Here is a 16,628-nt window from a genome sequence, read left to right as displayed (position 1 = left end):
AAAGTATGGCAAAAGTTTGATTACCAATTCGATGTTTCTTGCATCAATACAGCGTTCATATGGAGTCCATCTGATGTCTTCTACCACAAAACCTTAAGAACGCATGCAGAAAGTGGCAAAAAACACCCCTCATGTAGTTTTTTTTTTTTTTAATTAATACAATTTTTGGTGAGACTTAGTTGAGGTTAAGTTAGCACTGTTATTATTTTACAGTATTTGTTAATTTGATATTATATTGATTTGATATCATAACACACACAATTCATTATTATTATTATTATTTCTATTTTATTTATTAGCGTATAATTACTAGATCAAAATTTCTTTATGCTTGTAATTCCGTTTGTCCCCATTAACTTCGTCCTCCTACCTCTTTTTCCGGCCCATACCGGGAGGCACTCTTCATCTACTCTCAGCATAACTGGTTGGTTGCAGTTAAGCCTCGCTTGCTAGCACAGAAGCTACTGTATATGAGATGTGGACATACAATTTGAGGTGGAATCCAAACCACCGTTTCATATTTCAAGGCTTTTCCTTTGGCAATCAGACCCGAACCCCGTGCAACAAAGGTGCGCATCCTAACAACCATAGCAGCGAAGAAAGCGATATACGAGGCTTACTCCACATTTGATAGTATGAAGAGCTGTGAGTTCCACAGGTCGCTCACGTTGGCTTTGGGTAAAGGATATTGATTGCGGTTGCATGTGTTCAGACTATCATTCAACTAGATTTGATAATTTTTATGTATTAAAGTATTATTCCGACAAGACACGTTCCATCTGCAAATAACACAAAAGGCACAACTGGCTCTAAATGACTCAGTGATAACAAAACACGCCTATCTTCTTTTTCTCTCTCTAAGAGAGTGTATCTCATATTAAATGTAACGACATTCTTGGTTTAGTGACATCTCCAGGTTGATAATGCCTGACGCGACATTTTCCAAGAACACTTGTACCAGATTTAAAACGTTACTAATAGTCTTATTTTTTTCAGGCCATGTATCCCGCATATCGTGTTGCGAATCACAGTCTCTTTAACTAATATCCACGTATGAACTTCCTCTCAAATTTCACCATTCTGTGATTACTCTTCTTTTCTGTTTTGTAGATGTCTATTAGGTTGTAAGGAAAGTTATTGCGGTTTTTATTACTTCTATTTTCAATGATCTATTTTCAACTCAAGTGTCGTTATAATATTGTGTCCATATATATAAGTTTAAAGCGCGTTTTTTGCTCTATCTATTCGTTGTATTGTCGTATCTTCGCACCTTTACCTACCTTTTTGCGTATCATTTTTCCTTTATTTTGTTCATTTTTCTCTTCACTGATTAGTGTCCTGTACATTACTCGTAAATAAGTTACTAATGTCAATAACTTTCATGACACAGGCATCGGAGAATGTAACTAACTCATTAACTGATAAGGAAATGTTGCATCATAAAGCAAAAAAACGGATCATGGAGAAGCAACGACACTAGATGTATGATTAAGAGTGTTGACCGATGCATATGAAGACGTTGTGAAGTACTCAGAGATAAGAGGTGCAATGTTCTTAAATTTCTTTGTTAAAAGTTATTGTAGAAAGATAGTAATGACAAGTATCATAATCATGTGATGTACGAACACCAGACTCTCACATGAGGATTACGTCAATAATGTTCAAACAGGAGAGTATAAAACCTCCAGGAGGGACCACTTTCGTCACCCTTCTCTTTGTTCCGATTCTCGGCCCGTCAACTTCGAATTTTTACTTCATTAGAAGAGGTCCGGACTGTCACCTGCGGTTGTATCTAGTTGGATTTAAGTCTGTCATACCCTGTATCATTCACGTACACCTCTTAGTAAGAGTCTACGTTCAATCAGCCTCTGGATCTTTATTTTCTGAACTGTACAACTTCTTCAACCAATAAATTACGACATCAATCAAGCTTAAATCTACGTTTCATTTCTCTGGAACATTGTTGTGCTCTATCCGGGAGTCGAACTAGTGATCACCAGCTGATGCCAGAAGAGACGCCGCCCAAACCGCTCGGCTTGCAACAGTACAAACGCATTTTTGGTGGCAGCGGTGGGATAGTTCCAGTGCTCCAGAGTTTAAGAGGAAGCAGTAGTGGCAGACCGTATAATTTGACAACCATTCCCCCCCATTCTTGGAAGGAGGCAGCCCTCTGAACTCATACATTCGAAAACTAACATCTTGAAGGTAATTTGTGGGATTCCACATTCGGAGGAGGCTCCACTTCACTACGAAGCAAGCCTTACTTTCATTTGGTAGAACCACACAGGAGAAATTCGACTGACCTCAGGAAACAACATATCTGGATCCCCACCTCAGGGGACACAGCGACATCAAGAAAAAACACATTCTGTGACGTATGCAACCTGCAGTTCATCCCTAAGGAAACTTTGCAGCAAATCTAATTTTTGTTTCTCAATCAATTCATTATTTTCAAGTGTAATTTAACATTTTTAACCAAATTTATTTTTCATTGTAATCAAATGTAATTTTTGCTTAGAGGTTTCCAGCTAGTTTTAAATTAAGTCCAACAAATTTAAAAACAAAAAAATGAAGCTAGGCACAGTGATAGTGAACCCGAAACTACTCTGACTTATTGCTCCATTAGTGAAGCTTTAAATTTAATTTCAGAACCATTTACGGGAGATAAGCGTAAGCTTAGAGAGTTTATATGCAACGTTGACACCACTTTTCAACTCGTTGACAACCAGCAACATAACATACTATTAAAGTTTTTAGAGCTAAGATTACAGCAGACGCAAAGTCAAAGCTGCTTGTTCGAAGCTCCACCGAAACATGGGAGCAAATCAAATGTATTCTTGAGGAAAACTGTCACAAAACGTACTTTAGATTATTATGCATGCGCTCTGTTTAATGCCTGTCAGGGAAAACAAGAGCATGTAGTCTTTGGGGTTCCAGAATCGACTCCCTTCAGTCCGATCTGAAGGAAGCCGCTTGTCACATTTGTACCAATGAGGAACTGCAGCGCCATGTTATTGATTGCACACCTTTCGAAGGCTAGCTTTATTCAAGGGCTAGCATGCGAAAGGAAAAAATGAAATGAAATCTTTGACGTCCCACGGTTATGCTTGTTAGGCTAAAGAAGACGGCGATGATGAGTAATGAATGAAATGGTGGAATGAAGAAAGTGAGATAAAACGGGAGAACCCCGAGGAAACCCACGCACACGGTTTGTTCACCACAAAGTTTACTTGGCGGTAGCAGGGATCGAACCAGGGATCTCAAGGAACCGAGTAATTTGGGAAGGGCGGTAGAAGTGGCACTGGAAGAAAAAAGTAATATCTTCTAAAGAAAGTGCAAACGAAAATAGAGGCCGGCCACCTCCTAATGACGTAGTTTGCAATTTTTCTAAAAAGCGAGGTCACGTAGTCTCTGCTTGTTTTAAAAGGAACAGGAATCAGAAAAATTCTTCAAGTAAAATATATCCAAAAGAATAAATCTAGTCGTCCGAGGGGTAGTCTTCCCGTGCAACACGCCACTGATGAAAGAAAATATCGTGGAAGTGTTGGCAATTCGGGAAACATGTAAAAGTCGAGGCAAGAGAATTCTCTCCTGGCCTCTGTAATAATAGCCCGTTATAATCTTAAATAACAAGGTCAGTATATACACAAAGTTGGACGACAATTAATCCTTTAGGCTGGTACAGGGTCTCAATTATCTCTAATTGGATCAAGCCAGCTGACCCTGACCTCGTCTTTAGTTGATAAATATTCTGCTACAAAAATACAAGGAATAGATTCCACTCCCTCACTCACAAGCGGGAGTTAATTTAAAATTGGAATTAGACCAAGATATAATACATGAATTTCACTGCGTTTCCGATAATGTAAATTTGACTTCTGACATTCAAGGAATCATTGGGCCAGACTTCTTTACGAAACGAAAATGTATTTTAGATTTTAGTCAAAACATGACGTTGTTACATATTCCTGCGAGGTGTGAACAAATAGTAGAGGTCTCTACAATAAAAGAAAGTATAGGAATTTTGAATCGAAAAATTTTGCAAGAAAATGTTATTTTAGGTGATATAATAACTAAAGGAGGAGACAACAAATGTATTGGCATTATTTTAAACGCCAACGAATACCCCATCACGGTAGTTATTCCCAGTAATTTTGGATCCGCTACCTTGTTCAGATAACATAAATTATGTGTTGTTCATTCAAGCATCAACTCATTTAATAAATTCTGTAGCAAATTTTGAAAGAATTAAAGGGCTAACTAACCACTTAAGATTGGAGCACTTAACCCCACATGAAAAATCCAGTATATTAGAAATCTGCGAGGAATTTAACGATGTGTTCTTCCTACCAGGAGACAAAATCAAGTGCACTCAAGCGGTCGAACATAAAATCCTTTCCTCCCTCAACATGAACATACAGTAATAAACTGCCGAAATTATCGCTTACCTGGAGTATATAGTGACGAAATAAAGACAAGTAGATCAAACGTTAAAAGACGAAATAATAAAGACCTTCGGTATCGCCGTTCAATTCTTCCCTCGTTTAGTGCCAAAAAAGCTAGATAGCATCGGGAAACAGAAATATCGAATTTGTTTGGATCTTTCTAGGGTTAATTCACTCACGGTCGGAAATGCTTATCCATTACCTAATATTTCCGAAATCTTAGATCAACTAGGAAAAGCCAAATTTTTCACAACGCTCGATTTTCATTCGGGGTATCACGCAGTAAAAGTATGTGAGGAGGCTCGCCATAAAATAGCATTCACGGCAAATGATCAACATTGGGAATACATTCGTATGGCCTTCGGTTTAAAGGGGGCTCTGCAACCTTTGCTCCATAATGCAAGTAGTTTTGAGTGGAATAACTGGAATAAAATGCTTAGTATTCCTCGACGAAATAATCATTTAGGTACCCCACTTTAAAGTCCCATAACGAGAGATTAATTGAAGTTTTGAAATGAGTATAATCTCCAATTGCAACCGGCAAAGTGCGAGTTTTTATGAAAAGAAGTGGTTTACCTTCGGCATATTATCTCAGAAACTGGAGTACGCCCTGATCCACGATTAGTTGAAAAAGTACTTCATTACCCCGTACCAAAGACTGTCAAAAACGTGCGAACTTTTCTCGAACTTGCAAATTACTACAGACGCTTCGTAGAACATTTTAGCGAAATTGCAAAACCTTTGAATAATCTTAAAGAAAAACATTCCCTTTAATTGGACAGATAAAGAGCACCAGGCCTTTGATACTTTGAAACAGAAACTTACAGAATACCCTGTACTAGGCTATCAGGACTTTTCCAAACCCTTCATTTTCAGTACAGATGCAGCTCAGGACAGCATTGGGGCCATTCTATCACAAGGAGGATTAGGCCAATAGCCTATGCGTCACGCACATTGTCCAAACCTGAATTAAATTACTCCACAATTGAAAAAGAACTGTTAGCAACAGTTTGGGAATGTAGTACTTTCATACCTTACCTGTATGGACGTCGCTTTACTATTCTGACTGACCACCGCCCACTTTGTTATATTTTCATCATAAAAAATCCTAGTTCACGTCTTATGCGCTGGCGTTTGAAATTAGCCGAATATGATTTTGAAGTTAAATAAGGACCAGGAAAAAACATCAAAATACTGGCGTCCTCACTAGAATACAAGTTAGAAAAAGAAACTACTGATCTATTAACGGAAGAAAAGAAAAACCAGATTCTGAGAGTTTCACGCTAGCTCCATAGCCGGACACCTTGGAATGAAAGCAACATATGAATGTGCAATGTGTGGCCTAATATCAAATCAGAGGTAGAAAACTACGTGCAAAGGTGTTTTAGCTGGAAAAAAAAAACACACACAAAAACAAAAATGCCTCTTGTAATCATTGATACTCCCGAAGCAGTATTTGCCAAATGTTGGTTCTTTGTGCCCGTTTGCAAGGGAATCGCCTTATATTAACCTTTTTAGATTTATTGTCCCGTTACTTTATTGCCATACTTTTGTCAAAACAAGATGCAAACACAATCGCTCGCGCTTAAAATTTGGATGTCCTTCAGCTTTAATCACCGATCAAGGATCTAATTTCTTTAGTCAAATATTCCGATGAGTATGTAGGTTACTAAGGATAGAAAAATTGCATACCACTAGTTACCATCCAGAGGCAAATCCAGTTGAACATCAACACGCCACGTTCATCCAAATGCTCAAAAATTTCGTTTCAGAGCAACAAACAGACTGGGATGAGTGGATTTCTTTTTTACTATGTCATAAACACAACAAAACACGCGAGCGCAGGTTTCACGAGTTTTGAATTACTTTTAGGACGTCCCCCGAATATCCCAGGTGTCTTACAAAGAACTTCTAGTGAAGTCAACTATGCTCTAGATTATTATGTTAAAGAACTTAAAAATTGCAAGCATCATATGCTATAGTCAAAATGAACCTTGAAAAGTCAAAGTTCAAAAATAAAAATAATTTTGATAAATCTTTAAATGTTCAAACATTTAAAGAAAATGACCTTGTGCTGTTTGACGAGAGTACGAAGGGGGCGATCAAAATATTAACGTCCCAGTGGGTGGGGAAGGTGTCAATTGTACATTGCAGATTCGAGAGAATCAAACATTAAAAGTGCATGCTAATCGTTTGAAGCATTATTATTAAGATAATGTACTTCCAAAGCTTCTGATGCATCTAAGCTTAGAGCAATGCTTTTTCTTCTCTCTATCTTCTCCCACAGATGTTGACTGGTTCTGTTATGACTATTAATGAAGTTTGGATAAACTACCTGTCGAAATTAATAAAAGAACCAAACAAATTTCTCAAAATTTTCTTTAGAAAATGAGGCTCACCTTAAATGAGCATATTCAAAAGATTGACCGTCTTTTAAAAGATCTAGGACAAGATTTCGAACTAATACTGCAAGCGATTATAAACGCTCAGAAGGGAATCCTTTAACCCCATATAACTCCTGCTGAGATATTACGCCAATTTGAAGCGAATGCCACTAGTTTACTCACTGGACTAAGTTTACCTTTCCCAACTAATTTGGCATATGGATACTTACTCCTTAAGGTCATGTCTTTAGATGTTTGATTCATTATAACATACTGGGTTATTTACTTAGTATACCTTTAACTGAACACTTGCAATTCGATATGTATTACATTATACCTCTACCTATTAGAATACAAAATATTACCAATATATTTATGTACAAGCCACTAAGGAATACCTGTTACTTGATAACACCCAGCAGTACTATGCCAAGTGAAGTAGAATTCTCTAAGTGTAAAATGTTGCAAACCAACAAATATGTATGTACACAAAGTTTCCCAATGTCAAATCATTTAAATGAAGAATGTGAGGTAAAATTATTACAATATACTAGAGAATTACCTGAAAATTGTAACCGAAGAATTGTTCACCTGGAATAAACATTGTGGACACAATTAGACAAAAACGAATGGTTGTTTATTAGTCCCGATAGAGAAAATAACAATCCAGAGCTAAAATCAAGAACCGTATGACATTATTACTAATCTAGGTAAGCTAGTATTAGAATCAAATTGTAAAAGTTATGGAAAACAAATAATGATCCAGGCGCATAGTATTTATGAACCCAATACTACATCTAAATATTTAGTACTAAAATTGAATCTTACCTATGATTGTTGTGACGTTCGTGGACAAACAATAAGTTTGGACGAGATACAATTAAATGTACCAATTAAGCATGTAATTAACAATTTTAATGATTTACGATATGCTTCTCGTAAGATTGATGATATTGAGCAGGCTATAACTGAACAGGAATGGAAACTTGTATATTCTTCTACAATGTCTAAGATATCAATCTTTCCTTACATTGTGTCTATTATAAAGCATATTATTGTGCTTTACTGTGTTGTAAATATTGTAAATATTACAAGTTGTATACTACATGGAATAAGGATGATACTTGTTGTAGAGCATTGTGTTATTTTAAGCCAACCATAATAAATAAAATTCAAACTGACCCACATACGGCCACTGTAACCCCTATTCATGACTCAACACGCAATGTTCCCCAGACGAGCCCTCCAACGGGAACTATCTAGGCTATCTAGTAGAAAGGCATTGCCTAGAACAAAGAGTCGCTGATCCCCTTCCAGCTCAGCCACGTAGCTCTCTTAGTCTCAATGTGTTTTATTGTATAAAATAAAATATATCACATATGAAATAATATGTAACAAAGGTTTTATGAATCATATGACACATAATAAAAAAAAAAGCGTTAATGTAACTTTTTAAATTATCTTAACGGGAACGTGTTGTATCTTCGCACCTTTACCTACCTTTTTGCGTATCATTTTTCCTTTAATTTGTTCCTTTTTTTTTCTTCACTGATTAGTGATATCTACATTACTTGCAAATAAGTTACTAATGTCAATAACTTTCATGACATAGGCATTGGAGAATGTAATAAACTCATTAACTGATAAGGAAATGTCACATCATTGAGCAAAAACCGGATCATGGAGAAGCAACGACACTAGATGTATGATTAAGAGTGTTGACCGATGCATATGAAGACGTTGTGAAGTACTCAGAGATAAGAGGTGCAATGTTCTTAAATTTCTTTGTTAAAAGTTATTGTAGAAAGATAGTAATGACAAGTATCATAATCATGTGATGTACGAACACCAGACTCTCACATGAGGCTTACGTCAATAATGTCCAACCAGGAGAGTATAAAACCTCTAGGAGGGACCACTTTCGTCACCCTTCTCTTCACTCCGATTCTCGGCCCGTCAACTTCGAATTTTTACTTCATTAGAAGAAGACCGGTCTGCCACCTTGCGGTTGTGTCTAGTTGGACTTAGTCTGTCAAACGCTATATCATTCACGTACACCTCTTAGTGAGTCTGCGTTCACTCAGCCTGAATCTTTATTTTCTGAACTGCACAACTTCTTCAACCAATAAATTACGACATCAATCAAGTTTAAATCTACGTTTCATTTCTCTGGAACATTGTTGTGCTCTATCCGGGAGTCGAACTAGTGATCACCAGCCGACGTCAGAAGAGACTCCGCCCAAACCGCTCGGGGCGCTGCAGTATTGGTTTTGTTTTAAAATACTTTTTCCAGGACTTCAAAGATAGCATGGACAAGAGGCAAATTTGCACTATTTTCTTGTTCCAGTTTAAGATAGGTCGAAAAGCTGTCCAGACAGCTGGTGATATCCTGGGCATTTGGCCCAGGAACCACTAACGAACGTACGGCACAATGGTGGTTTAAGAAATTTCGCAGCGGTGACGAGAGCAGTGGTCGGCCATCCGCTGTTGACAACGACCAACTGAGAGCCTTAGTCGAAGCAAATTCACGCACAACTGTTCAAAAGCTTGCTGAAGACTTGGGTGTAAAACCTATGACAATTTCCAACCACCTGCAAGAGATTGGGAAGTCACAAAACACGATAAATGGGTGCTGCACGAATTGACTGAAAATCATCGAAATCGTCGTTTTGAGGTGTCGTCTTCTCTTCTTCTGCGGAACAAGAACGACCCGTTTCTCGACAGGATTGTGACGTGTGATGAGAAATCGATCCTTTACGACAATCGGCGACGTTCGGCGCAATGGTTGGACGTCGGCGAAGCTCCTCATCAGTTCCCGAAGCCGAAACTCCACCCACAAAAGATCATGGTGACTGGTGGTCTGCAGCCGGTCTCCCATCAGTTTCCTGAATCCGGGCGAAACGATTACGGCGAAGTACCACCAACAAATCGACGAAATGCACCAGAAGCTTCGACGTATGTACCCGGCATTGGTCAACAGAAAGGGACCAGTCATGCTCCACGACAACGCTCGTTCGCATGTTGCACAACAGACGCTCCGGACCTCTCGCCCATTGACTACCTCTTTTTCAAGCATCTTGACAACTTCCTCCGCGAGAAATGCTTCAAAAGCCGCAACGATGCTGAAGCGACCTTCAACGATTTCGTCGCGTCCAGAACTCCAGAATTCTATGCTATCGGCATTAACACACTTGTTTCTCGTTGGCAAAAGTGTATTGACTGTCATGGTTTTTATTTCGATTAATAAAGGTTTGTTTGAACTGAGATATACTCTTTTGAAATTGAAGGTTGAAAACCGCAAGAACTTTCTTCACAACCTGATACTTCAAGCTCTTTCAAAATTTATCACATTATTTACAGCTTCGCACACTAGATAGTATTACTTGATCATTTCGCAAATCTAACCTCAGAGTCGTGTAATATCAGTATCTACCACTTAAAAAACTGGAGAAAAAGTTTCGTTGCCATAATAAAATACTATATATACTTTAAATCTGCAAGCCAATTTTCTGCTTTTACACAATATACTTTTAGGCTGTTTGTATCGAATTATTAAACATGATGAGTGGAAACACTACAATGCATAAATCCGTTGACTACGTTTATAAGATTTTAATTGGTCGCTTTCTTATTATTGCACTAAAAATCTTAAAAGGTACAATCACCTGAATTAGCGTCCCCACTCATTATTTTTAATAATTTGATTTAAAATGCGTTAATTTTAGTCTTTAAGTAAATGTATACATGTCAATTATTCACAGAATTGGATGTAATGGTGCACATGAAAAGTCATAATGAAACTATCTACGGTGGTAGGAAAACCATCTATAGTGATTTTATTCTTATTTTTTCATGAAAGTGATACTACTAAGGCATGATAAATTTAGGTGTTCGTACAATATTAAAAAAACATATATACTCCATTTAATTTATTCAACTGTTTTAAGACTGAATCATGTATTAAGCTTCCGCAGAAAGTTGTTCATTTTATACTATCATCTGTGTAGATGCCCCATAAAGATTATTGCAGCGTCATTATCAGTGTGGTGTCTAAGCTTGCAGGCGCTGGAATATTTAGTTGATACTGGTGTAATGCCGCCGAAAGTAAACCATTATTGGGAAGGATGCCCATCATTGCCCATTTACAGGCACATTCTTCATACAACTGAATAATGAAACAGATTCGAGAAACTGTTTAACAATTGGAGTGGTCGAAGCTAAATATATTGCTGCCAAGTAAATACAAATGGAACTCATACAAAAACGTTTACCAACAAAAAGGGTCCGTTTGAGGTTACTTGCGAAAATTTCGCCTGAGGGCTTCGTGCAATTCGTGAACTGGTAGTCCCGTAGAATCCAGCATCCCAACATGACACGCCCTAGAGATGAAATCCGGTGCAGTCCACTGTCGGCTGCAACCTTCTCCCGATCACATTGCCGAATGTAAGACAAACTATCGCGGACTATGGGATGAGAAGGGTTCAAAATGGAACACGGTTGTCACATTAGGTGAAGCCTACATTTATCTCACGCAGTGACACACAATGGCAAGGGATGTACCGAAGGTGAATGCTGTCTATTTCCAGGAATTCATTATGACCCCAATCCATGAGAAAGACATTCCTCGTTTATACGAAGCAAATAAAAACCAACACATGCATAAAGCGTGCACCTATACACTCAGCTTTTACCATGACATAAAGCACGAAACTGGAATCACTGTTATTCCGTTTCATGACATTCCTGTTAAACGCTCTGACTTCAGCTCAACGGATTTCAGCCTATTTGGACTTTTAACAGACGTCTACATTGTCTTCACATGGGAAACCTGAATGTAGGAATGGAATTGAATTCCTATTTCTGTGCTGCAACGTACCTTGTTACATTGGAAATTGTGATGTTGGGCTATAGTTCATAATCTGATACTCCACTAGAACACAAACTGATGGCGAGGCACAGCTTTTCAAGAATTAGTACACTCTAAAGATCAATTGGCAGGATATAAACCGAACAACTTCTGTAATAAAATAAATTGAAAAGCAATTAAGGACTTATCCGGTTGCAATCATGTTAACAGATTTCGAGGGAGATGGATGAAATTTAGCTCAAATGTAGAAGAGAATATGTAGATTCTGTATTTTAAAACCAAATCGTCCTCCAATGGATGAAACATAGTCAGAAAAAGCACGAAATGTTAACCAGGGTGTCTACTAAAATTCCAAAATGGAATTTCGTGACTTTTTCGTGACCTTTCTTTACCAAATCATAAAAAATTTCCTAACATTTTCAAGAGCTAATTTGAGTTCGAATTAGACCGAATTTTCACCCATGCGATTAAAACGTACTTTGCTTGCGATTTGGTAACGTCTAAACCCGACCACAGACATTTTTGGTGGTGAATTTTGACGTTTTATAGAACAAAATTTTCCAATCTGTACTTACATTTGTACAGTTTAAAAAAAAATCGTGACCCAAAAGCTAAATTTTGTGACTTTTTCGTGACTTTCATGACCGTTTTCTGATTTCGTGACATTCGTCTTTTGTGACCGACAGACACCCTGTTAACACTAAAGTCAGTAGAAAATCAATGAAAAAATGAAGTCGTCCACGTTTCTCAAAAAACTATAACGAGGAGATGGCTAATTGAATCCTTACTGCAAAGACATGATGAAGAGCTTAAAAACGATGTAGAGCACGTAAGGTAAATATGGATAGAACATTGTCAAAAGTCAAGTTGTTTCAGTAAAGTCAATAATAATGATAAAGTATATGCATCTGCGAATTACCCAGGGCGCTTCAAGCGAAAGGTTACGTGCTTGAAATATGTCGCATCTGAATTTGAAATCTCCAGACTCGATTTAGCACGCAACGTGAATTTTGACCTGATCATGTGAGAGTCTGATCCTTATGGCAAACCAGGAAGGCCCTTTACTATTATTATTAGTTCCATAATGCACTAATATTCTTGTGGCTACGTTGTCTGTATATGAACTTACAAGACATTGACATTGTATGCTTATGGACTGTGATTAATAAGGTCCCGACCAACTATATCCCACATACATTTGATGGACGACTTTTCAGACTGTGTAGGTCAAGGAAGCAGCGATTCCCATTGAAGGCTTGCACTTTCCAGGATGCATGTGGTCGAGCACTGTTCTGATGAAATGTGTGTTTGTAATTGTCCCAAAGAAGAGTATGATTAGCCTCTAGAACTTTCCTGCTTTAGCGGGTACTGGTGAAGTTGCCCTCAATGCGTCCCACATTCATCACACCTGCTTTTTCGCTGCTATGATATTTTCAAGCGTGACTCGTCCAAAAATATGAGCCTCTACCTCAGCATAGGGAAAGCTGTGTACATGCCTATTTTATAGTGTGAAACGTTTGTGTTTCTGGATCACTGGAAGCCGATTTAAAGGCATGTGAGCAGCCAGTCTACCCTTTAGCAAACAATCGAATTCTGGACAGAGACAAGTTCACACGTTAGCGTGTACCAACGTTAAAGTAACAATGTGGACGAACTGTACGGCCCCATCGCGGATAAGCGGAGAAGATATGTCATACAGTGATGCCACATTGGCGGCCCAGTACTTAAACGTAGTTGTGTACAATTCTCTTCTATGCAACGCTTCCACTCATTCATCATTATTGTGACGGCGTGACCCCCATGCTGTACATTTCCCAAGAAGCTTCCTTCCCGTAACAGTTCATGTTGCACCTCTTAAGATCACGGCGTAGCACCGCATGCGCATGTTTCCTATACGTTTGTCCAGGTTTCACTAACTGGGGGAAACGTAACCACCCCTTGACCGCTTGGGCCTACGCATGTACAATCCCGCTGAAATCATAATCGTTCATACGTCATACTCTGTCATACAAATCCTGTAAAGTCGGACATTCTTTGTTGCTGTTTTAATTTTCATAAACGATAGTGTCTGTGTACATCTACCTACCTCGTGTTCACGGCGCATCTCGCTTCATCCCGAATGACTTTAACACATATTTTATAGAAGACACGAAATGAAATATTACCAATTATCCTTTATAAATATGTGGTAAATCTACATTTTGTTTGAGGACTTTTGTCTATATGGCAACGCCGATAAAACATGTGGTTGTATTCTACATGGAATAATATACTTCAATTGGATTAACTTTCCCGATGGCTCCACTCCACTGCCGAGTATTATTCCAAAAAACCTACTGAATTGAATCTTTACAATACTCATACAAACAAAATCCATATTTATAAATACAAATTGTATCTGCGTGAGAATTGTTAAGAGTCTATTCAGTATGTCTTTTCGCATAGTGCACAAAGTAGAGTAGAGTAGTAGGAGAGTAGTAGAGTATGTGAAACAACAATACATTTTACTTTTACTTCGTTTCCAGACTTCGATGTAACTTGATACTCTATTTATCTCCGTTATCTTACATTCCAGATAAATCTTACGCCTAAAACGTTTCAACAGATCGAACAGAAATTTAAATGGGAAATAAACTGGGAAAGAAGAAATATTTGCTGCTTACCATTGGTGGTTTGTCCCGTGAATGAAAGGAAAAGTCCAGCTCCTTGCCTGATGGCCCCTGTACTACCACCACAGGCAAAATATTGGATGGGGGAACGACATGTCCACAAGAGAACTCCATTATTCTTTCTTTACTGAGACCAACCACTCCGAACAATCGGTCCTGGAATTCGCCAGCTGGCTGCATGGTGCCACCAGCAACTATCACAGCTCTGAGAAAAAGATACACAATACTAATTTTACAAGTAAATGAAGTCGTGTATGAACCAAAACCAGTGTGAACAGAAAACAGAACTATTATAGCGTATGACGGAAACAAGGCTTAAAAATAAAATCTAAACAAGGAAGAATCTTACTAAACATGATTTTGAGACTTTTTTTTTTTTTCACCACTTACGTTATACAAATAATAGGATTCATCAAAATGGTAACCAATATTTATTTTATCCTAATCTATTGATATCAAGATACTAATCTACCAATATTTAGAGAGTTGGATAAGGAATTCTCAGTCTGTACTTCAAGTCTTGATATTAACTATATTTTTGATTCTGTTAGCCAAGCAAATATGTGCAACAATATGGTCAATTTGTCGTGACTCAACAAGCACTCAAAGCAAAAACGAAAGAGTTCGTATGAATAAACATTATGTGTTAAAATCGGACAATCCTGTTTTGTAAAAATGCCTATTTTCCAGGACAATATATCAACGCGTTAGCATGTTATGTATCATCCTTTCACCATCCACTTCATTATTATAATTAACTTTTCATTATCTCCTTTATCCGAAAGGGCATAATATTAAAACGTAAACCTTGAAAATATTTTAATTATCTCATTCTTAGCAAACCGAAATTCCATGAGTTTTAGCAGAATTCCCTGACTTTTTTCGGTTTATTCATCATCACAGTACGCTACAACTTTCAAACGAAGCAATTTCAAATATATTGAGATTTTTTTTTTTTTTTCTTTGCACTGCTTTCTTTCGTTTCTGCAAGTTATATTACCAGTTAATTTTCCGTCTAACTGCATTTTACAGAAAGAAAAAATAAATAAGTTTTCCCGTCAAATTAGTAAACCAGAAACATGTATTTCCCTACCTAGCATCCTTAATAATATCTATAAAATGTGCTGCAGGGTTGAGGAGCAAATATTTTAGAGATCCTTTCCCAACAGTCATTTGGCAGGAACATACAACTCGTCCATCCTTCATGGAGTTTGTTAGGGCTTCGAGGAAAGCTAACACTGGTAACAAGGGACTATTGCTCTTTGGTTCGGACGAGCTAACTTCGGGCTCTGAAAAATAATAATAATAATAATAATAATAATAATAATAATAATAATAATAATAATAATAATAAAATATCATAAACTCTTATTCAATGTGATAAAACCTGTACTTACTGAAATATTGTAACTGATGCATTTTTACTATCGATTTTCAAAGGAAATGAGTATGACACTAACGTTACTGATTACGTCTAAAAACGACCGACTCTCTTTGTTAAATAAATGTTCTATAACAAATAAATAAATAAATAAGACGTTCTATATAAAGAACAAGTTCATCAGAAGGCTTTATGTCAAGTTTAGATCCCTTGCGTCCAAAGAGTATGATGTTTTTATAAAGAGAATCGATCTTCGTGCGAATGACTTAACCTGGTGAAAAAGGCCACAGAATTAGTTGAGTTGATTTTAGTTTAGCGTCCCGTTCAGCAGCGAGGCTATATGAGACGTGGACCTACTGATTCGTGGAATCCGAGCCACATGAGCTCCCGCCGGGAGGCCACAGAATTAAGTGTCCAACATTGTTCAATACACACAACCAGTAAGGTAAGGGTTTTACTTGTCTCCTTTGAAAGTTAGTGATAATTCTTAAGATTATTCAAGATTACAAGAGTAATTTATTTAGAGGATACTGATACTAGCTACCATCCGATACAGCAGGTCCTCGTCGCGAAGACGAATCGACGTAAACAGAGAGGTATTGGAGAAGTGTGAAACTGTGTTGGAACATCTCCTAAGACATCTTATACCATTATGTATCAATAGAGAACCGAAAAGCATAAAAAGCATAATAGCAATTTAGACATATGGTTGGTACCTTGAACATGGTTGTAATTGTCTAAGGGTCCAGAAGAAACTAATTTTAAAAGCATAATTTTAGAAAATAAAGCATAAAGCATAATTTAAAATGTATAGCATAATTCTTGGAAAATTCTATTTAACTGCAAGTTTAACATATACTATATTCATATTTTTTAAACCAA

At 37.5% G+C, this 16,628-nt stretch overlaps 1 protein-coding gene across 1 annotated transcript in view; it reads right to left on the bottom strand.

Annotated features, from left to right (window-relative positions):
* LOC145690682 (ATP-dependent DNA helicase DDX11) overlaps positions 1 to 16,628 on the bottom strand; it is a 117,420-nt gene that overhangs the window by 28,493 nt on the left and 72,299 nt on the right. The window contains exons 11-12 of the mRNA XM_081765822.1: positions 15,459 to 15,654; positions 14,360 to 14,570 (exon numbers count right to left, since the gene is read on the bottom strand). Of these exons, the coding sequence (XP_081621948.1) occupies positions 14,360 to 14,570; positions 15,459 to 15,654 (407 nt within the window). The remainder of the gene's footprint in view (positions 1 to 14,359; positions 14,571 to 15,458; positions 15,655 to 16,628) is intronic.

Source organism: Thermobia domestica, chromosome 7 (genome assembly GCF_964235325.1).
Source record: "Thermobia domestica chromosome 7, izTheDome1.hap1.1, whole genome shotgun sequence".
Lineage (NCBI taxonomy): Eukaryota > Metazoa > Arthropoda > Insecta > Zygentoma > Lepismatidae > Thermobia > Thermobia domestica.
The sequence above is the reverse complement of the archived record's forward strand: the minus strand, read 5'-3'. Positions and strand labels throughout refer to the sequence as shown.